Below are 22,371 nucleotides of genomic sequence, written 5' to 3' on the forward strand. Positions count from 1 at the left end.
GAGAGTGGTCAAAACTCAGGATAAGAGGGTCGGATATGGAGAGCAGCGTCCTACTAAATCCAGATCTGCTCTAGGCTGGCAGTAAGCCTGTGGGGAGGCTGTGCAGAGCGGGTCCAGGGCAGCCTGACAGCTGGAGCTGTGTGGAAGGTGGCCTGAGACAGAGTGGGAGGGGACCTTTCGAAGTGTGTGTGTGTGTGTGTGTGTGTGTGTGTGTGTGTGTGTGTGTGTGTGTGTGTGGGAGGGGGGCTGGGGGTGGGATGGGGCGGAGACAGACACTCGAACGGAAGCAGTTTATGAGAGAATGTGACTCATTGGCTGGACGTAGCGGAAGATTGGAGTATGGGCAGGGTGACGTAAGCGGAAGCTGGGAAACCTCGTGGGTAAGGACTGGGAAGTGGACTGCTGAGCGAAAGGCAGCAGCGCTTAGGTCTCATTCGCTGTCGTTGCTCCGGGACCTCAACCGTGGAGAGTCGCGTGTGTAGACCTGGGTGTTGCAGGGACGCGAAAACTCCGCGGAGTCGCAGTCGCCATAGTCGCCGTGGGGCGGCCTGGGAAAGTCAGCAGTCAGCAGCGCAGTGGCGGGAACCGCAGCCCGGAGGCCCTGGAACTTCCCAGGTCAGAGGAACTGCGGGGCTGGGACGCAGGAGAGTAGGCGCCGGGATGTGGGGGAGGCAGTTTCTTTGATGCACATAAGGAAGCCGGCTCTGAAGTTGTCCTGTGAATTTCTTTCCTTGTTGGTAAATTTTAAATAATATCAACTGAACAATCCTGATTTTTTTCATTGAATTTCTGGTTGCCAAATATTATAAGAATACTGTAGTAGAATGTTTGAATTTATCTGTTGATATTTGCAAACGCGATTCGCGTTGTTATGGTGGAAAGGACAAAGCTCTTGAAATTGAAATTTTTTTTTTCAAGCTCCACAGGTCTGGTTGTAAACATTAACATTGAAAACCAAACTTTTTATTGTTAATTTTCCTCTGAGGCTCTGTACTCTGATGTAACCACAGCATTCTGAAAAGTGTCTTTGCCAGGTCCGGTGGCACAGGCCTTGTATACCAGCACTCAAGAGGCAGAGACAGGTCAATCTCAGGTCTTGAGACCAGCCTGGTGTACATAGTGAGTTCCAGGACATGCATAGCTACATGGTAAGACCCTCTCAAAAGAACAAAATAGAAAAAAGAAAAAGAAAAGGAAAAGGAAGAAAGAAAAGAAAAAACAAATTGTATCTCATCTTCTTGTGCTGAATTGGTAGTGTTGCATCTTGGAGTCTGGAAAGCACATTATGATGATTGAGGGTGTCAGTATTCTCACAGTTAAAAAAGGCGTTATAAACCAGGAGGTGGTGGCACACACCTTTGGCAGGTGAGTTCAATGCCAGTCTGGTCTACAGAGCAAGCTTCTGGACAACTAGGGCTACAGAGAACACACACACACACACACACACACACACACACACACCAAAAAAAAAAAAAAGAAGGAAGGAAGGAAAGGACGTTATTGAATAATTATCACTCATCTACATCAGAAAAATGTCTAAAATAGTCTATCTCCTTGGTTCAAGAAAAGCACTCCGCCCATAGACATGTGACCAACCAAACTGTTGGTTTTTCTTTCTTGTTTGTTTGTTTTGGTTCTTGTGTTTGCTTTGTTTGAGACCTGAACTCACAGCATCTGACCAAAAATTCACCCTGTAGGACAGGTTGGACTGGAACTAAGTGAATTCCACCCACCTCTGCCTGCTGAGAGCTAGAATTAAAGGTGTGCCCCTACACAACCATTCAAACCCTTGTTCTTTACTTTGTGGTCTTTTGACAGCCATTGTTGAATCTGGACTTCTCCCAGCAGGAAGAGTAATGCCTGAAGCCTGCTGAGAGGGCTTTGTACTGGTACTGGATACCACAGAATTACAGAGGTCTGGTTTCTCTGGTAGAGAATAGTTAGCTTGCAGTCTCCCTTGTTCTTGGGGTTTCTGAACAAACCAATCTGCAAGTGTGTGAGCTTTGTGTGAATGAGTCTCACATCCCACAGAATAAAGAGGAATCCTCAGAGGGGGAAAAACATTTCAAGGAATGTTCCTTCTTCTTTGTGTGTTTCCCTTTGGGAGGTGTGAAGCTTCCATCGCTCTGGGTCTGTGATGAATTCAGAATGTCACAGAACCTCATCCCAATCTTTCAGTTTCATTTCTACCATTGAGTTCTGACTAAGCTGTGATTGGAAGGGGCATTCAAGTTACACAAAACTGAAAATGCTTTCTAAATGTTTCTAGTATTCTGACATTGCAGGACACTTGGACTCATTTGTAGAATCCTCTCTTCATCCTTCATCTACTGAGCACAGTACTGTTTTAGGAATCCAGATTCTTTCTGAACAATCTCTTTCTCAATTACAGGGCATGCTGATCACCCAGACCTGCTCACCTCTGCAGCAGAACAAGGGGAAGTAGCCGAGGAAGGAAGACAGTAGCTAAGGATCCAGGTATGGTGGAGGCATTGGTGAAAGAGTGGTAAGGGGTTCACGTGGAAGTGGGACATGAGATCAGTTTTGTCACATTCTCTTTCACTAGAAAGAATTTGGGAGACTTGCTCTGAGAAAAATATCCTCACGATAGATATGAGAAGAGGTTCTGAGGAAGAATTGACATTAGGAGGCAAATAAATTGTATTTCACTATACCTTGGGTGTTGCTGCCATTCCCTTCATGGCATGTCATCATATTCATTGATTTTCATGTATGATTTTAATAAATTATAAAATGGTGAAAGAAATGCTTTATTGTGTTCAGAAATTTGAGCCTTGGTATTCTAGCCACATTCTCTGCCTTTTAGTGTTTTTTCTCCGTTCCTGAAAATAATGCCAACTGAGTTTGATAAGAATGAAAGTAAGTGGTGGCACAGGCCTTTTAATCTCAGCACTCAAGAGGAGGAGGCAGGTGGATCTCAGTGAGTTCCAGGATAGCAAAGGCTATACAGAGAAACCCTGTATTGAAAAAAAATCAAGAAAAAAAAATGGAGTTATGTTGGCCGGGCTTGGCGGTGTACACCTTTAATCCCAGCACTCAGAGGCAGAGGCAGGCAGATCTCTGATTTTCAGGCCACTGTGGTCTACAAAGCAAGTTCTAGGTCATCTAGGTCAGCCAGAGCTACACAGGAAAACTGTCTCCATAAACAAACAACAACAACAAAAAAACCAGAGAAAAAAAAACAATGGAAGTATATTTATAGACTTATATCCATCTACTGCCGCCCATGGCTATCTCCTGTTGTCTGTGCTCATGGCAATACTAGGTGCTTTCTACTGCTGTAAATGTCATATAGCATAGAGGTCACCTTTGATCCTCCTCGTATTTTCTGGCTCTCTACTGTTTCTTGGTATTTTCAGGATTACTTTCTGTAAACTATGCAATAGGATTGTGAAGTATATTTTGTCTGTGTTCTGACAAATGAAGCTTTCCTGGAGTTCAAAGGGTGGAGTTAGCTGCTAGTTAACCATAGAAGCCAGGCAGTACTTGCACACATATTTAATCTTTGCACTTAGGATAAGGCAGCGGAAAGATCAAGAGTTCAAGGCCACCCTGGGAGATTGGACCCAGTTTAAAGAGAAATTGAGCCAGACTGACCTTGGTGGTGCACGCCTTTAATCCCAACACTAGGGGAGGCTGAGAAAGAAATATAAGGTGGGTGGAGACAGGGTCTCAGAGTATTCATTCATAGAGGTTAGAGATTAATGACTGTTGTTTTGCTTCTCTGATCATTCAGCATTCACCCTAATATCTGACTTCAGGTTTTTATTAATAAGATTAACATCAGTATTGTGATAGGAATTTCTTGCCATTTTAGTGTTTTAAAAGAACAGATGGCAATGTGCCAGTTTTCACAGGTTTTCTGTATTCTCCTGTTTTCTGTTGTACATGTCTGCATCTAGGTTTTGTTATGTGTACCCATGTTGATAAGAACTTTCTTCTATTTTTATTTTTTTAATTTTTTTTTTTTACTGAGCTCTACATTTTTCTCTGCTCCCTTCTCTGCCTCTCCCCTACCCCTTCAACCCTCCCCCAAGGTCCCCATGCTCCCAATTTACTCAGGAGATCTTGTCTTTTCCTACTTTTTACTTCCTATATAGATTAGATTAGCCTGTCTTAGTGTCCACATTGTTGCCTAGTTCTCTGGGATTGTGGTTTGTAGGCCAGTTTTCTTTGCTTTATGTTTAATAACCACTTATGAGTAAGTACATATGATTATTGTCTTCCTGGGTCTGGGTTACCTCACTCAACATAATGTTTTCTAGCTCCATCCATTTTCCTGCAAAATTCAAGCTGTCTTTATGTTTTTCTGCTGTGTAGTACTCCATTGTGTAATACCACATTTTCCTTATCCATTCTTCAATCGAGGGGCATTTAGATTGTTTCCAGGTTCTGGCTATGACAAACAAAGCTACTATGGACATAGTTGAGCATATGTCCTTGTGGTATGATTGAGCATCCTTTGCATATATACCCAAAAGTGGTATTGCTGGGTCTTGAGAAAGGTTGTTTCCTAATTTTCTGAGAAATCGCCACACTGACATCCAAAGGCCTGTACCAGCTTGCATTCCCACCAGCAATGCAGAAGTGTTCCTTTTCCCCACAGTCTCTCCAGCATAAGTTGTCATCAGTGTTTTTGATCTTGGTCATTTTTACAGGTATAAGATGGAATCTCAGAGTTGTTTTGATTTCCATTTCTCTGATGACTAAGAATTTTGAACATTTCCTTAAGTGTCTTTCAGCCATTTTAGATTCCTCTGTTGAGAGTTCTCTGTTTAGGTCTGTATTCCATTTTTTTTAATTGAATTATGTGTTCTTTTGGTGACCGATTTCTTGAGTTTTTTGTTTATTTTGGAGATCAGATCTCTGTCTGATGTGGGGTTAGTGAAGATCTTTTCCCATTCTGTAGACTGTCATCTTGTTTTGTTGACCATGTCCTTTGCTTTACAGAAGCTTTTCAGTTTCAGGTGGTCCTATTTATTAATTGTTTCTCTCAGTGTCTGTGCTGCTGGGGTTATATTTAGGAAGTGGTCTCCTGTGCCAATATGTTCAAGTGTACTTCCCACCTTCTCTCTTTTTTTCTTATGTTTTTCTTTTCTTTTCTTTTCTTTCTTTCTTTCTTTTTTTTTTTTTTGTTTTTTGTTTTTTGTTTTGCGAGACAGGGTTTCGCTGTAGTTTTGGAGCCTGGAACTAGCTCTTGTAGAGCAGGCTGGCCTCAAACTCATAGTAATCTGCTTGCCTATGCTTCCCAAGTGCTAGGATTAAAGGCATGTGCCACTACCGCCTGGCTATGTTTTTCTTTATTATTTATTATGTATACAGTATTTTGCCTGCAGACCAGAAAAAGGCATCAGATCTTATTACAGATGGTTGTGAGCCACCATCTGGTTGCTGGGAATTGAACTCAGGACCTTTGGAAGAACAGTCAGTGATCTTAACCTTTGAGCCATCTCACCAGCCCCCACTTTCTCTTCTATAAGGTTCAGTGTGACTGGCTTTATGTTGAGGTATTTGATCCATTTGGACTTGAGTTTTGTGCATGGTGATAGATATGGGTCTATTTTCATTCTTCTACATGTTGATATCCTGTTATGCCAGCACCACTTGTTAAATATGCTTTCTTTTTTCCTTTTGCTATCTTTTGCTTCCTTGTCAAAAATCACGTGTTTGAAGATGTGCGGATTGATATCCACGTCTTCTATTTGGTTCCATTGGTCCTCCTGTCTGTTCTTATGCCAATATCAGGCTGTTTTCAGTACTGTAGCTCTGTAGTAGAATTTGAAGTCAGGGATTGTGATGCCTCCAGAAGTTCTTTTATTGTACAGGATTGTTTTGACTATCCTGGGTTTTTTACTTATCCATATAAAATTGAGTACCTTTCTTTCAAGGTCTTTGAAAAATTTTGCTGGGATTTTGCTGGGCGTTGTGTTGAATCTGTAGATTGCTTTTGGTAAGATTGCCATTTTGACTATGTTAATTCTGTTTACCCAAGAGCATGGGAGATATTTCCACTTTCTGGTGTCTTCTCCAGTTTCTTTCTTCAAAGATTTAAAGTTTCTGTCATACAAGTTTTACACTTGTTTGGTTAGAGTTACTTCGAGATATTTTATGTTATTTGTGACTATTGTGAAAGGTGTTGATTCTCTGATTTCTTCCCCAGCCCTTTTATCATCTGTGTACAGGAGGGCTACTGATTTTTTTGAGTTAATCTTGTATCCTGCTACATTACTGAAAGTGTTAATGAGTTGTAGAAGTTTCTTGGTAGAATTTTTCGGATTGCTTATGTAAACTATCATATCATCAGCAAACAGTGAGAGTTTGACTTCTTCTTTTCCGCTTTGTATCCCCTTGATCTCCTTTTGGTGTCTTATTGCTCTAGCTAGGACCTTTAGTACTATATTGAACAGATATGGAGAGAGTAAACAACCTTGTCTTGTTCCTGATTTCAGTGGAATCGCTATGAATTTCCATTTTGGTTTGATGTTGGCTGTTTACTTGCTGTATATTGCCTTTAATATATTTAGGTTTGTTCCTTATATCCCTGCTGTCTCCAAGACCTTTATCATGAAGGGATGTTGTATTTTGTCAAAATCTTTTTCGGCATCTAATGAGATGATCATGTGGTTTTTATTTTTTAGCTTGTTTATATGGTGGATTATGTTGACAGATTTTTGTATTTTGAACCATTCTTGCTTCTATGGGATGAAGCCAACTTGGTCATGGTGGATGATGGTTCTGATGTGTTCTTGAATTCTATTTGCCAGTATTTTATTTAGTATTTTTGCATCAATGTTCAGGAGTGAGATTGGTTTGTAATTCTCTTTCTTAGTCACGTCTTTGTGTGGTTGGTTTGGGTGTCAGGGCAATTGTAGCCTCATAAAAAGAGTTTGGCAATTTTCGATAAGGAGTTTCTAACCAAAAAATCATATTATTGTTTGCTAATACTCTATTTTGTATTTTGATACTTTTGTGTTGATATTTTTGTACCTACTCTACATATGATCTTCGATAGTCTTAACAACTATTTGCAATAAAAAAATTCTTTCTTAATATGTTGTATCATTAGATATGAAATAAAATTTTGGTATAAAATCTGTTTTGAGTCAGGTAATAAAATTTTGGTAGAAAATCTATGCTTTGGACTGGGTGGTGGGGCACACTTTTAATCCCACCACTCGGGAGGCAGAGGTAGATCTGGTCCACAGAATGAGTTACAGTAAAGGCTCCAAAGCTACACAGAGAAACCTGTCTCAAAAAACCTAAAAAGGAAAATAGATGCTTTAAATTCAGTTCTCATTAATCTTTTTTTTTCATAATATAATCTGTTTACCTCTTTTGCTTAGGGCATATTTACATTTACATTTCAAGAAATTTTCAAGAAAATTTTATATTTACAATTATATTTCAAGAAATTAGTGAAAGAAATGCATTTGTTATTGTTCAGGAACTTGACGGTAAACTGACTTGGAAGAATCAGCATCTCTGTATATTAAATTTACGTTATCTTATGACCTACAATGTAGAGGTTTTAGTATATACATATTGGCTATTTCAGCTGCTGTTGAGCATGGTTTATTCAATTCATTTGCTTATTTATTGATTGTATTATCATTTGCTTCCTTTGTATTTTTTTTGGTAGATTTTGGCCTTTTATTCATTGTTATATAAATGGATAGCTAATAAATTCTTCTGCTGTGTAGACTGTCTTTTCATGATTTTTTTTTGTTGTTTTTGGGGTTTCAAGACAGGTATTTTCTGTGTAACAGCCCTAGCAGTCCTGAAACTGACACTTTAGGCCAGCCTTGCCTCAAACTCACAGAGATCTGCATGTCTCTGCCTCCTGAGACGTGGGATTAAAGGCGTGTACCACCACTGCCCACCTAGATATTTTTTCTTAAAGATTTCTTTATTATGTATACATACATCAGAAGGAGGCATCAAATGCTATTATAGATGGTTGTCTTGAAAGTCTTTTAATTCATTATGTGTAGGAGAGATTTGAACCCAGTTCATGTTTTCATTTGCCTATAGATACTTTTCCCAATACCTCTGTTTGAGGAGGCTGTCTAGTCTGCAGCAGACCTCTGTGGTCTTTGGTGACATTGACAGGGTCATTGCTGTTGGGCAGGGTCTGGATCTGCTGCTGTAGTACATTGAGCTGTTTGTCTTCCTCTCCCATGATGCTATTGGTTGGCTCTGCAGTGTCATCTGGAATTACACTGGATTATCTCAGACATGTATCATTTTCTTCAGGTTTCTGTGTACCTAGGCAATCTGTGTATCAATATGGTTTCTAGGTTTCTCTTTATGGTTTCTGAAGTATCTTGTAGGAAGGTTAAATGTCTTGATGTTTGAACTGATCATATAACCACTTCCAGAAATACTGTAAATTTCAAAATTATGTCCCATTCCATCTGTATAAATCATCTTTCCATGTTCTATTAGCATCTTCAGTGAGTCCAAGTTTTCATTGCAAAGTACTTTTATCTGTTTGGTTAGTTCATTCAAGTAATTTTTATTTTGTTTTCTTTCTCTCTCTCTTTGCTGATTTTTATTTACTATTCATTTATTTAGATTCATGTATTTAATGTATACTAGTTTTTTGTTTGAGTGTATGACTGTATATCATGTGTGAAATTACCTGACGCAAGTGAGAAGGAACCACAAAACAGGCAACAAACCTGTTTAGGAGTTTATTAGAGGGGGCGTGTACAGGCCTGGGGAGTCGGTGTGCAGAGAGAGGGCGGAAGATGGAGCTTCCAGCTTTTAAAACCTGCCTAGCTCATGCACACAGAGGGTTGACATGGCTACGTCATATGCAGATGATGGAGCCCATGCATGCATGCAAGATCTTAGCTGAGTCATATGTGGATGTAACCATGCATGTGCTGCATGTGGGTCACAGGGGGCCCTTTACCATTCAGGCACTTCTGCCTGAGGGCTTGTCTGCACATGCATGGCTCCAGAACCCAGAAGTGCAACCTTATTTGTGGCTGAATAATTACATTCCACTCTTGTTTTTATTATAAAAATTGGGAGTTTGGGGCTCTTTAATGTGTGGGAATGGGACATTGTAAGGTCTCTTGTTACTGCTTCTTGCTGATTTTGTGGGCGTCAGGGAGTTCAGATGCTTGAACACATTCTTGGATGGCTTATTACTGTTGTGTTTTCCAGGCACTGTGGAACTGACTGACTGACAGCTTGGACCGTGCAAGATGCTGGAAAGGCAGAAAATTATGTCTGGAAAAATGTTAGGTTGTGGGGAGAGTCCTAAGATGGAAGATAGAGTTTTTTTTGGGGGGGGGAGGGTGGAGGAGGAAATTTCACAGGGGTTCCTGAGACCAGGAATGATAAAGGAAGAATGAAATGATACTTATTCTGGGTGAGTCTGGTTCATTTAGGTAGCTCCAATTGACTCCCTGGAGCTTATAAGAAAAATGTTTGAGAAGAAATAGATTTTAGACATATTAAAAGTTTATGATTATGATGATGTAGTATTTGAATGGAAGATAGTGGGGAGAAGGGGGAATTATTGGAAAGGGGAATTATTAGACCCCTTAATGTTTTACCTGAAGTAAATCTTAAGGCACTTGTTTTCCTTTAGCTTTATGGTATTACCTTAACATCCAGGAGAAATAGTTGCAGTCAGTGATAAATCTGTTATGTTAAAGTCTGTTTTGTGAGTTTTTGAGTTTGGGGTTGCAAACTTGTTATTGTTTCTTACCACCTGGGCTTTTGACAGTCCTTGTACCTCCAGCTCTATGTTTTATGATGTTCTTTGTAATAACAGCTGAGTGGTTAACTGGAGATTTAAGTATGACATTGCAGATATGGAGAAGTTGGTAAAACAGATAGGAGGAAGAGGGAGAGTATATGGAGTTTTTGGGACAGGAGAGTTGAGTATGGTGATGAGACTTTTGTTTTTTTTGGAACTGGAGAAAGAATGGCTGATCTTGGTGTCCTCTGGAACTTAAGGGAGTAGGGTCCTGTTTGAGTTGCCATATATGAGGGGTATCTTGAACTGCAAGAGTAAAAGGTTTAAGGTGGATCCAATGAGGAAATCCCTCGAGCTTGGCAGTTGTGGGAATTACAAGAATTACTTAAAAAGGGGCCCTGACATTTAGGGGAAAAGGGTGAGGGGCATTGGTCTGAGGGTAGAGAGTAGTATCTGATCCCCTATTTTAATTGGCGGTGGACATGAATTGGCACATGATTAAGCTAAGGAGTAGTCGGTAAAATCTCATAATAGGGAGCGGAGATGGTATAACAGCAGAGTAAGTAGGTGATCAGAAAGAGGAGAGGTTTTAGGTGAGAGGCGGGGGGTTAAAACAGCCACCCATATATGAGTTCAAAGGGCAAGATGAAAAGGGGCCTTTTGGGGAGAGCCCTAAGCCTAAGAAGGGCCAGAGGCAAAAGTTTTACCCAGTTGAAGTGAAGCTTGTGTGACATTTTAACAAGAACAGGTTTTAAGAAACGGTTAGTTTGTTCTATCTTTCCTGAAGACTGAGGGTGGCATGTTGTATAAAAATGTCAGGGAATGTTAGGAGCCTTAGACAAAGTTTGAGAAATCTGGGACATAAACTCTGGGCCATTACCCGACTGAAGAGAAGTTGGGATCCCATACCGGGAGATTTCTCGAAGAAGAACATCCGAAACTGTCTGGCCCCTCTTGTTAGTGGTGGGAAACACTTGAATACACCCAGAAATGGTGTCCACCAAAAAAAGAAGATATTTAACTCGTCTGACCGTGACTATATGAGTCAAATCCAGCTGCCACTCAGTTCCTGGAAGGGGCCCTGGACTGGTGGGTGGGAAAAGGGAAGCCATAATATTTGGTCTTGGGATCTGACTTTTGACAGATTTTACAAGAGGCAATAATAGCTTTTAAGAACTCTAGGTCCTCAGGGGTGGGTTGTGGGTGAGCCTTGACGAAATGAAACAGAGCTTTGCTATTAGGATGAAAGAGCTGATGTAGGTACAACAGAATTTCTTGGGTGTCAGGGTATCTGTGAGAATGTGGGCTGTACTGTATGAACCCCCTGAGGTGATTGAGGTAGGTTTGGGCTCCGGAATGCTGCTGTTCTAGTTGCTTGGTCAGCCCAGTTATTTCCCTTGTAAATAATGAATAATTTCTATAGTTTTGGGGAGACAGGAGGCTTTTAACAAGTCCATAATGTAACCTGAGTTAGTTATCGATCCTCCTTTTTGCCTTAAGAAGCCAGTGCTCCTTCCAGATAGCTGCGTGGGACAGGATGATATGAGAGGCATGTTTGGAGTCTGTAAACATTTAAAGATTGTCCCTTTAGTAACTGGAAGGCATGGGTAAGGGCTATTAACTCAGCTTGCTGATTAGTGATATAGGCAGGGAGTGCCTGTGCCTCCACTACTCCAGTATTTGACACTATGGTATAGCCTGCTCTATGGGTCCCCTTCACTTAAAAAAGAGCTGCTATCTGTGTACCAGGTATAAGTGTCCTGGGACAGTTTGCCCTTCTGTATATGTGAGGGGTGAGGTAGTACATCATCTAAGGTTTCTATACAGGAATTATCTGGGAAATAATCAATGTTAGGTTGGGGTAGGAGATTTGAGATATTAAGGGGCGGGCAGCATTGGAAAGTGAGTGTGGCACTTTCTATTAGTGTGGTTGGGTCGAAGGAGCCCAGGCAACTTTACTTGTCCATCACCAGACCTAGAAGGTCAACTTGAGTATTTTCTGGGTTTGATGTCTCCGTGCCACTGCTTGCACAAGGAAAATCGACTGTCCAGTGTCCTTCCCTATGGCATTTGGACAAGGTCTCGTAGGACCGAGATGAGGATTAGGGCATGCTTGGGCCCAATGACCAGTTCTACCACATTTTAAACACGAACCTGGCAGTTCTCGAGTCCCGGGGGGTTAGGGAGCAGCACAGACAGCAAGGATCGGGCAGTCTGTTACCTCTGCTGGTTGGAGGGCTGTGGTTAGCACGGGACAATGATTGTGGACTTTGTCATTCCTCACATGGTACACCTTAAAAGCCAACACTTAAGACTTCTGCCTGTGTGGCTAAGGGGCATTTCTCCAAACATCTAAGTTTAGCCTTAATGTCAGGGTAGCACTGAGAAAAAAAATGATAGGATCATATTGATATCATGAAAGGTGAGATCATAAGACTGGGTAATATATTGAAATTGCTCTATGAAGTGCTAGAATTAGACACATAGGACCCTAGTTTTTGTTCTATATGGAAGAGTTCTGAGAGGGAGAAAGGAACATGTACCCAAATCAATCCATCTACACTGGCCACATCTCAAAACCTAAGAACTGCAGCCAGCTTGGCTTGCTCAGGGTTGGGTTCTGTAGCAGCACCTGAGTGTGTGAGAGTAGCGGTAAAGGTGGGTGCCAGAGCAGGATCACTGCTGTGGCCAGGCACTGGAGAGGAAGAATGATTCAGTGGGGCTGGTGGAGTTGGGGGAGAGAGCTGAAGAGCAAGTGGAAGAAGGAAGAAGATTGTGTGGCAGCGGGAAGTAAAGGAGCAGAAGTATCTGTCTGCTGAGGTGTGGATTCCTTAGCAGGGTCCAGAGCAGTAGCTGAAGGAATGGGGATAGTAGCTGGAGGGACGACAGTAGGAGCTGAAGGGACTGCAGTAGGAACTAAAGGAATAGGGGTAGGAACTGAAGGGACGGTGGTAGGAACTAAAGGAACAGGGGTAGGGACTGAAGGGACTGCAGTAGAAACTAAAGGAACAGGGGTAGGGACTGAAGGGACTGCAGTAGAAACTAAAGAAAACAGGGGTAGGGACTGAAGGGACTGCAGTAGAAACTAAAGGAACGGGTAGGGACTAAAGGAACCTAGGTAAAGACTGAAGGAATGCTGGTAGCTGCCTGCTGAGGTCGAAAAGGCGGGGGTTTGTTAGCTGGGTCCAGACCAGAAGTAGAGAGTTTTCAGGTTCAGATGGCATAGCCAGGAACCATGTGAGCAGGCAAACAACTTGCAACGACAGAGGGCTTAGGCTTAGGACATAGATACTAAAAGGCTTTGGATTTAAGGAAACTTCTTCCTTTTCCTTGTGTCCTGACAGTAGTTAGCTCCTGTAAAATATCGAAATCAAAGGTGGTATTAGGTGGCCACTTTAGATTGTTATCTAAATTGTAACGAGGCCATTTTTTTGGAACAAACATGGAAAAGTGTGGGAATCTGTAAGTAGGGCATTAAGGTCCTGGGGGTGGGGGGTTTCAGGGCCGCTCAAAGGCATACTGGGGGGAGGCTGGATTGATGAACTTGAATGGCTTGCTACCCATAGCTGAAACTGAAAACCCTTGAAAAATGGTAATACCACAAGGCCTATAGCAAGAATTCTCTCTTGTCTAGACGGGGTGTTTATCAGTATCAGCATGAACACTGCAGGACCCATGGGTGAGCATCCTTTGCCCCCTGAGTGGAGTTCTATAGCATGACTGGATTTGGTTGCGGTGACTCGGTGACTTGGAAGCTAGAGAGGCCAGTGGCCATTCTGAGCACCTTTTAACGTCAGGGGAGAAAAAGTAAAGAAAAAGGAAAAAAAAGAAAGAAAAATCTGACGTACCCTGGGCCTTCAGTTGCCGGAGGACCAGCCCCGTGCCATCAAAACACAATTTTAGCTAAGGGAAGCAATACAGAGATGAATGTCATCAAAGGGCTCAATCGTAGCCTTAAAGACCATGATTGGGGCCTCCCCCCACACACACCCCGTTTCTAGGAACACCAGAAGATTGCCAGGAGCTCAAAGGTCAATTCCTCAGGTTTGGACATACAGTTAAGCTGATCAGAATGGAGGAAACTAACCAACTGAAGCTGGTGCTGTGCGGAGAAATTGTGTTAAGGCATATGGAACATGTGGTTATGTGGTTGTTGTGGAAAAAAAATAACCAGTTCTGGATCTCGACGCCGTGAGAGGGGTTTGGGGCGGAAGAGCCTCCCGAGTCTCACAGCACCAATGAAATTACCTGGCGCGATTGAGAAGGAACCACAAAAGACGTCAAACTCGCTTAGACGTTTATTGCTGGGGTGGGGTGGGGGTCTTGTACAGGCCTGCGGAGTCAGTGTGCAGAGAGAGGGAGGAAGATGGAGACTTTTAAAACCTGCCTAGCGCATGTGCACCGGGAGTTGATGTGGCTATGTCATACGCAGATGACAGGGCTCTTGCATGTGCGCAAAGGTTTAGCTGAGTCATATGTGTATGTAACCACGCATGTGCGCATATGGGTCATGTGGGGCCCTTTAACATTCAGGCACTTCTGCATGCAGGCTTGTCTGCACCTGCATGGCTTTAAAACTCAGAAGTGCAGCCTTATTTGTGACTGAATAATTACAATGTCCATCCTAGAATTGCAGTTATTGACACTTGTGAGCCAGTATGTGGGGTCTGGGAATGGAAACTGGGTCTCTCTGCAAGACCAGCATGCTCTTATAACCATTGACCCATCTCTTTGGGAACCTATTAACTTTACTTATGTGAGTAGCAATACTAGAAAATATTATAAATTGTTTTTATCTAAATGATCTAAAATTTGGTTTTACACATGTATTTGTTATTTTAATAACCTTTTTCTTTCATTGTTGTTGTATGTTTGTGTATAAAAACATACCTACTCAGTCTGTATGTTTTTAGGAATGAACATTTGTTTGGTATTGGATAATGTACTCTCCTCTGGGGAAGACTATTTCTCCAGCTCTCAGAATTCCTTAGTGTTTGACTAGGGTTGAGACCTAGTGAGCTTTCCTTATTCTGCCCATGATTAGGCAGCCGTGTTTGTGCATGTAGCTTCTCTGACATTTCTAAAAGACACACCATCACAGCAAATGTCCTATTCTTCTGGCTCTTATAATCTTCTTGCCCCACTTTCTCAGTGATTTCTGAGCTTGAGATGAAGAAGTTGTGTTTTTTTGTCTGTTAGTGGTGATTGAGCGTCACAAGTCTGCATTTTGACTGATTGTTTTCTGTAATAATTTCCATGAATTCCAAAGAAACTTCCTTTGACTAGGAATAAGGGCTACAATAATCTGTGGGAGTAAGGAAAATATTTATGCCGTTGGGAACTATTTTGATTTAGTAAAGTAGTGCTTGTAGGTTCTCCTTGAAGATTCCTGACTTCAGTAACCCTAGGGAAACTAGCTAGGTTTCCAGTGCCAGGCATGATTTCCCTCTTGCTGAGAGGGTCTTAAATCCACTTTGAAGCTGTGGTTACCATCAAGGTTTGTGTGCCGCACTTGCTGCTTTAGGCTATCGTGTAGTGCAGATCATTGCTGTGATTCAGAGATGTTATAGCTGGCTAGGACTGTTGGTTGGCTCCACCTTTGAAAGGATGCTTGTTGCCTTCTGTTACCATGAAAACTAGTTCCCAGGGAGGAGGTTTAGGTTATAATCATCTTGAGTCATTTGGGTTTTTTGTCCAAAGTACATGGTGTCTTCAACAATAGGTGCTCAGCTACCTCTGGGAGGCAAACTTGGACAACAGCAATAGCCTATAATGAGTTGAGTATCTTGGACAGCAGTGACCAACAACTACTGTGGAGTCCTGAAAATGTGAGCCTATTTTCACATTAACCAAAGGTCAGAGAGTTCTGTTCTCTCAAGGCTATTGTGCTTCCACCTCAAACAAAGGTTCCCTTCCCCCCCTGGTGTAGCTCAGAGAAGGAGAGGGAGGAGAGTGGAGACCTGAAAATTTGAGCCTGTTTCCTTTGACCAGGGACCAGAGAGTTCTGTTCTCTTAAGGTTATTGTCAACAGGTGTGGCTAATAGTCAGACCTGGTACTCCAGGAATGGGGAAGTAGATCTGTTCCTGCCTCAAACAAAAGTCTAAGGAGCCAACTAAATTCCAGTTTCCTTAAGGAGATAACTTTGGATCCCACCCAGGGAGTGGTTTCCCTATAGAATGTTTTGGTCTGGTTTGTGAGCACAATTTGTTTTGTTCTAGCATCAGAATGTTTGACTATGAATGTAGCCTGCGACCTTCAATTAGCAGTTCATTTCCTTGTATCATGTTAATGCTGTCTTTTGTCCTTTTGGGGTCAGGAGTATTTTAAGCCATTGGAAATTAAATACTGCCAAATTTCAGTACTCACTGGAATTCCCTCCTGATAATATGCTATATGTTTCTTCATTTTGTTATTTTCATTTGTGTCTTCATATACTTTACTATGTTTCTAAATCCTCATGCTTCTACCTGTCATGAGGTATTTTTGTCAAGTCTGATCCTGGACAAACTACAAAGCATGTGTCATGCCTGATTTTGGTGGTTTTGTATGAAAATATCTGGCTCTTGTGAGGGGTATCATCAGCCCAGATGTGGTTTTTGTTTTCATTCTAAATGTATCTGCATGCACAGACTTATGTATTATAGGCATTTTTTTTCTGGACAATAGATAATAGTATGACTCCTTATAATATTTTAGACATCCTTACTGTTTTATTTTACCATACTTCTTCATTGTTTATATATCTGTTTCTTCTCCATAATTAAATCCCTCCCCCATGTTTTCATTTCCACCTTTAGATCACTTGTTCCCTGTTATTCCCAACTATTAATCCCCACACATTTCATAGTGCTTTCTTTTTACTGCATCACTCCAGGTTGTATGTTTAAATCTGAAGATTTGGAGCTAGGAGCTTCCTATGAGAGAGAATATGCAATGTCAGTCTTTTTGTCAGGGTTACCTTACTCGATATGCTCTTATCTGCATCCATTCAATTACTTACAAAGCTAATGATTTCAATTTTCTTTACACCTAAATCATATTCTATATTTTCATTCTCCCTGTCTGTTGAAGGACATTCATTATAAGTTGTTTCCCTTTTGTAACTATTATGAGTAGACCAGCAATGAGCATGGCTAGCAAGAATCTGTGGAGCATATGCCAAAGGGTGGACTATCTGAGTCATGTGCTAGATTCATTTAACTTGAGAATTTGTTGATTTAATTGAGGATTTTCCATATTGATTCCCAGAGCACCTAAATTATTTGTTCATAAGGATTTTATTCCCTATGCTTGCTTTCTTTCTTTCTTTCTCTCTTTCTTTCTTTTTTTGATGCTCTTCCTGGTTGAATTATTCATATTATTCCTCTTCCTTCTCTGAGAATTAATGCTTTGCTGCCTTGCCTATGGACGATTAGTTCCCAGTTCTCTGGTATTTATCTATTCATTTGAAATTTATTTTCCATGTTCTCTTTTAATTCCTCTGAATCTTCTGTGTATGTTCTGCCTGTAATTTATCTGCAGCGTTGCATTAGTGAAATCAATTGTGATAATTCATAACTGTCTTAGAATGCATTCATGTCTTCAGTTTTGTTCTTTAAAAATATAATGTGGCATGCCCCAGCAGGCTCGCAGAGCAGCCGCTAGTCCGACAAGGACAGCTGTGGGTCCCTGCAAGATCCCCAGGGTGGCAGGCTGGTCCTGCCATGCTGCCCGGAGAGCAGGCGGGCGGGTGAGCAGGCGTGGCGGATAAAAGGCTTACAAGACATAGTAAGTAGACATAAGGCTAAACATAAAGATGAACATTTATTACTTAAAGAAGAGGGAGAGAAAGAAAGGCAGAAATAGAAAAAGAGAGGGAGAATGGAGAACACTTGTGCACACTCCAAGAGAGGGAACAGAAGGAAGGTTAAGATGGCGACCAGAGGTCAGAAGTGGCTGGGAGTGGGCGTGGCTTGCCCCTTAAAGGGACCAGACCAAAAGAATAACATTCAGTATTAATTTTGTGTTTCTTTTTGACTCCTTCATGTGAAAGGGCAATAAGCCAACTATTCATTGTTCCTGAAAGAAAAACGCAAAGAAGAGAAACAGAAACGAATGGCTGATTCTCCAATAAACGTGCCCCAGGTCAGTAGTCATGTCCTCTTTTTTTAATGGAAATGTTGTAGTTTGAGAAACTTTGAAGCCTTTCATTTTCTGCTTCTGACTGTGTTTTTTTTTAAGCTTTCCAATGAAAAACGTTACAAACATAAAAGCAAACAAACACAAAAATCACGTTGAAATTAAGCAGGCCCCACTGTACAACTCAATGTACTTTTGTACAGTTAAAGTAATCACTCCGAACAGAAGCTCTGGATGTAGCCTCACATGGGACTTTATTATTTTAATATCCAATATAATTGTTGTACTTATCTACCATCAAAAACCAAGAAATGTGACAGTGTTAGAGCTAGAAAAGCACTCAGCTTTTTATCTTTTTCATAACTGATGTTCATTGCCTGCATCCAGTTCTACCTCAATATTGATATTTAACCTTTCTTCTCTTTTCTCCATGTTGTACTGTGACCAAATGCATATTCTTTCTATAAACACATTTCATTGGCTAGATTCTGCATATGAGGGAAAACATGATTTCTTTCTTGACACTGTATAACCTCACTAACTATTACATGTTCTCAGTCCAACTGTTTTCCTGCACGTTATTATTTTTTCTCTTTAGGTGAATGGTACTTCACAATATATTTATACCATTTCATTATCCATTCATCTGTTGATAGACAGTTAGGTTGATTCCAATGTTATTATTCCAATGTTGTTATTCTTTTTTGAAACCTCAGATATAAATATCTCTATAGGGGGTGTGGAGTTCTCTATAGGGGATATGGCCAGGAGTCAAAAACTGGGTCATATATTAGTTCTATCTTTAATTGCTTAATAATCTTCAAACTGATTTCCATTGGAGTGTATTAATTTGCATCCCCTCCCCCACACACCCAACACTGAATAAGGGTATCTTTCTCTCCACATCCTCTCTACCATTTGTTGTCAGGTTAGTTGATGATGGCCGTTTTTTCTTGGGTGAGGCTGTATGTCAGAGTAGGTTTAGTTTGCATTCCTCTGGGTGAATTTTAGGGATCCTGAACACATTTGCCATATTCATAGACAATTTGGGTTTTGATTGAAAACTGTCTATTCAATTTATTTGCCCATTTGGTGATTTCAGTTTTATTTCCTTGAAATTTAATTTTTGCAATTCTCAGTGAATTCTAGGTATGAGCTGCTATCCAGAATGCTACTGGTGCAGATTCTTTCCTATTCTGTGTAGTGTCTATGTGATCTGTTGATTATTTCTGTTGATATATTGAAAGTCTTTATCTTCATGGAGAATCATCTGTTAATAGTTGGCTAAGTTCCTATGCTGTTCTTTCTAATCAATAAGTTCTTGCCCACATCAGTGTCCTGATGTGTAGTCCCTAGGTTTTTTTGGTTTCTGTTTGCTTGGTTCTAAATGAGTTTTTGATTCATTTTGAATGAATTAATATACATTGTGTAAGATAAGAATCTAATATATTTCTGATAGAATTTAATATCTTCATGTACTGACAGGAAATCTTTGTCACTCCAGAATGCATCCAAAGTAATTATACTTACGTGTGCATGCTAAGCTGTAACTTAAACATTATTTGATGTGATTTTAAGACTTCCATTAATTTTTACAATTCTGCAGTTGAAGTGAAATGTTCTTCTAAACTTCTGAGATTGTTTTTTGTTTAAGTCACCTTCTTAATATTTATAGAAAAATTTGGGTTATATCAAATGTGACTGCTGATTATTCTATCTGCTTGAAAATGACTCAATATTATTATGAAATTAAGTCTATAGACTACTTGACCTTATTATATATTGAAGTTAAAATTTGCAGTATGCAGTGTGATACACCTTGTTACTCTTGGGAAAATCCCAAAGTCTTTGACTATCCAGTCAATCATGAATTATGCCTTCTATATCTATCCCCTTGATATTTAATGATAGGGCTTTGAACCTAGAATCTAAACACCCCAACTGATCCTGTTAGGATAGAGTCATGTAAGACCCAAGTACAGACAGTACTGATTCAGTATCAGTGTTTAGCATGATCTTCATGCTAATTTTTAAAGGCTGTGCATGCCTTTAATCCCAGTACTCGGGAGGCAGAGACAGTTCAAGGCCAGCCTGGTCTACAAGAGCTTGTTCCAGGACAGGCACCAAAGCTACACATGGACAGTATCATCTTATGTGTCCTAACACAACATCCTTAGCATATAGGTAACCGTGTTCATACCTTAAATGTGTGTCTTCTTGCATGGACATGCTTGTACTATTATGTCATATTGCTTTCAAACTTAGAACATTCATTATGGAGGGAGACTTTATTAGAAATCATCTTTTTGAGTATATGTCTTCGTTCACCATCTATATTTCTGATTTCCACAAGTCTCCTTATATCAAGGAAAGCACTGTGCCTGATGTTATGTGATTAAACTGTGCCCTTTGTTTCAGGGTCTGTTTATATTCCGGGATGTGAATGTGAACATCTCCCAGGAGAGAAAGGAATGCATGGACACTGCTCAGGAAAATTTGTACATTGATGTGATGTTGGAGAATTACAACAACCTGGTCTCTGTGGGTGAGAACGTTTGCTTATAGAATTTCCAACTCAGGCTATAGGTCGTTAACTGTCTGTTAGGCTGCATTGAAAGCAACAGGAAACTAGGAAATGTGAGGTAGTAGAAAAGTTCTTTTTCTTGGTATTTGTTTTTTGCTTTTTTAACATTTTTCATTTTAGAGGTATCATATATTGTAATATGATTAATTAAAAACCCAGAGACAGAAATTAAGGTTCAATTTGAAGGTCAGAAATGCAAAACAGTCAGCCACTGGCTCTTACCTCTACCTAAGTCCAAAATGGCGATACTGCCTCCAGTTATCTCAGAATGAGACCATGTATAAGAGCTGTTTTTCCCCATCTTACATTCCTCTTTAATGCTAGGATTAAAGGTATGCACCACTACTGCTCGGTTTCTATGACAAACTAATGTGGCCACTGCAATTAAAGGTATTTTTACCACCGCCTGGTCTGTAAGACTGATCAGTGCAGCTGTTCTTCTCTCTGAAGTTCAGGCAAGCTTTATTTATTAAAACACGAGTGCAGTATCACTACAATGCACCCTTTTAGTTTCACGATGCATTCAGAAACTCAGTAGTGTATGTAATTTCTACCTATATGTTAAAGCAGATTGTCTACCATTGCCTTAGCCTTTGTTTTAATTGTGAGAAAAACTAAGGGTGTGGAAACTTAAAATTTTTCCTAAATATGCTGAAGATTCTGATAGAAAATAGCAATTGAGAAGTCATTCATGTATTTCTCTACTTTGTGTTCTCTTCATGTGTTGAGCAGAGTGCTCTGTTAGATGTCTGTATTCTTTCTAAAAATTTTACATGGGCTACCTCACAGAACATGTGGATTATTGTATGCAAGGTAGGCCTGGTCACCTGTCCTGAGCAAATGAGATTGCCCTGGTATGTGGAAAGGAGAGAGTAGCCACACTCAGAGTAAGATAGTGAATGAACAAGACAACAGTGATGACTTGAATAGAAAGAGAAAGCAAGAACTGAGAATATGTTTTTGCTTTATTCAATTCCACTTGAAAGGATTCCTAATCATTTAAATTAGTGTAACATCCTGGCCCCAGGATGCATTCAGTCTCTTGGAAATGTTAGAAGACATTGAGCCTTATTGCACCCAAATTATGGTAAAAATAATAATACAAAATGCAATTTTATTTGAATATGCTGATATTGGAATAGTTTGACAAATTATAAACCTAATGTGAATCCATGAAGTAGAATTATTCTGTAATTGCCTACCTTGCATGTGTTTCAATGGTGGAAAGAAAAAGCAATGGCTTTCTGTAGTAGCCCTGCCACTAATGATCTAGAGCAGCGGTTGTCACTGTTGGTAATGTTACGACCCGGTAATGAACAGCTTGTGTTGTGGTGACCACAACCATGAAATTATTTTGAGTGCTACTTTTTGACTGTCACTTTGCTACTAAGTGATATCTCAGTTACTAAGGCCGTCAGACATATGTTTTCTCAGATGGTCACCACACACAGGTTGAGAAATGATGATCTAGAGCCTCTGATGTCTGGCAGACTCCTTGCTTTTCATCCATTATTATTGAAGAATCTAATGTGATTTTTGTGGGGGGGGGCACCTTTAATGCTTTTATATATGCCCTGAATCTTTAAAGACATTTTATTGCTGTACATTTGTTAGTAACTGAGACTGAACCTGGGATTGGATTATACTCTTCTTTAACAAATTCTGAGATAAAAATATTTAAAAATACAGACAGGTATTCTATATATCAGGTATCAGTCAGTGGGCTCCTTCCCAAGGGGAATTTCTGATTCTTCGATTATTTGTTTCAACTTCCTTGAAGTCTATCATTCTCTCACTGTGAAAATTCATACAATTATAGTGAAAGAATACTACTCAATACTACTCAATACTACTCAAGTACTGCGAGCTCTATTCTAAGTAGTTGCTGGTTGACTTAAGTGAGAACTTAGGAAGAGAGTCATTTATCAAATG

At 40.4% G+C, this 22,371-nt stretch overlaps 1 protein-coding gene across 1 annotated transcript in view; it reads left to right on the top strand.

Annotated features, from left to right (window-relative positions):
- Positions 1-361: 361 nt before the first annotated feature.
- LOC125411842 (uncharacterized) overlaps positions 362-22,371 on the top strand; it is a 29,864-nt gene continuing 7,854 nt past the window's right edge. Inside the window, exons 1-4 of the mRNA XM_085691132.2 lie at positions 362-615; positions 2,393-2,478; positions 17,770-17,861; positions 20,274-20,400. Coding sequence (XP_085547258.2) covers positions 17,832-17,861; positions 20,274-20,400 — 157 coding nt within the window. The 5' untranslated portion in view covers positions 362-615; positions 2,393-2,478; positions 17,770-17,831. The remainder of the gene's footprint in view (positions 616-2,392; positions 2,479-17,769; positions 17,862-20,273; positions 20,401-22,371) is intronic.

This window comes from Myodes glareolus, chromosome 1, assembly GCF_982192425.1.
Source record: "Myodes glareolus chromosome 1, mMyoGla1.1, whole genome shotgun sequence".
Lineage (NCBI taxonomy): Eukaryota > Metazoa > Chordata > Mammalia > Rodentia > Cricetidae > Myodes > Myodes glareolus.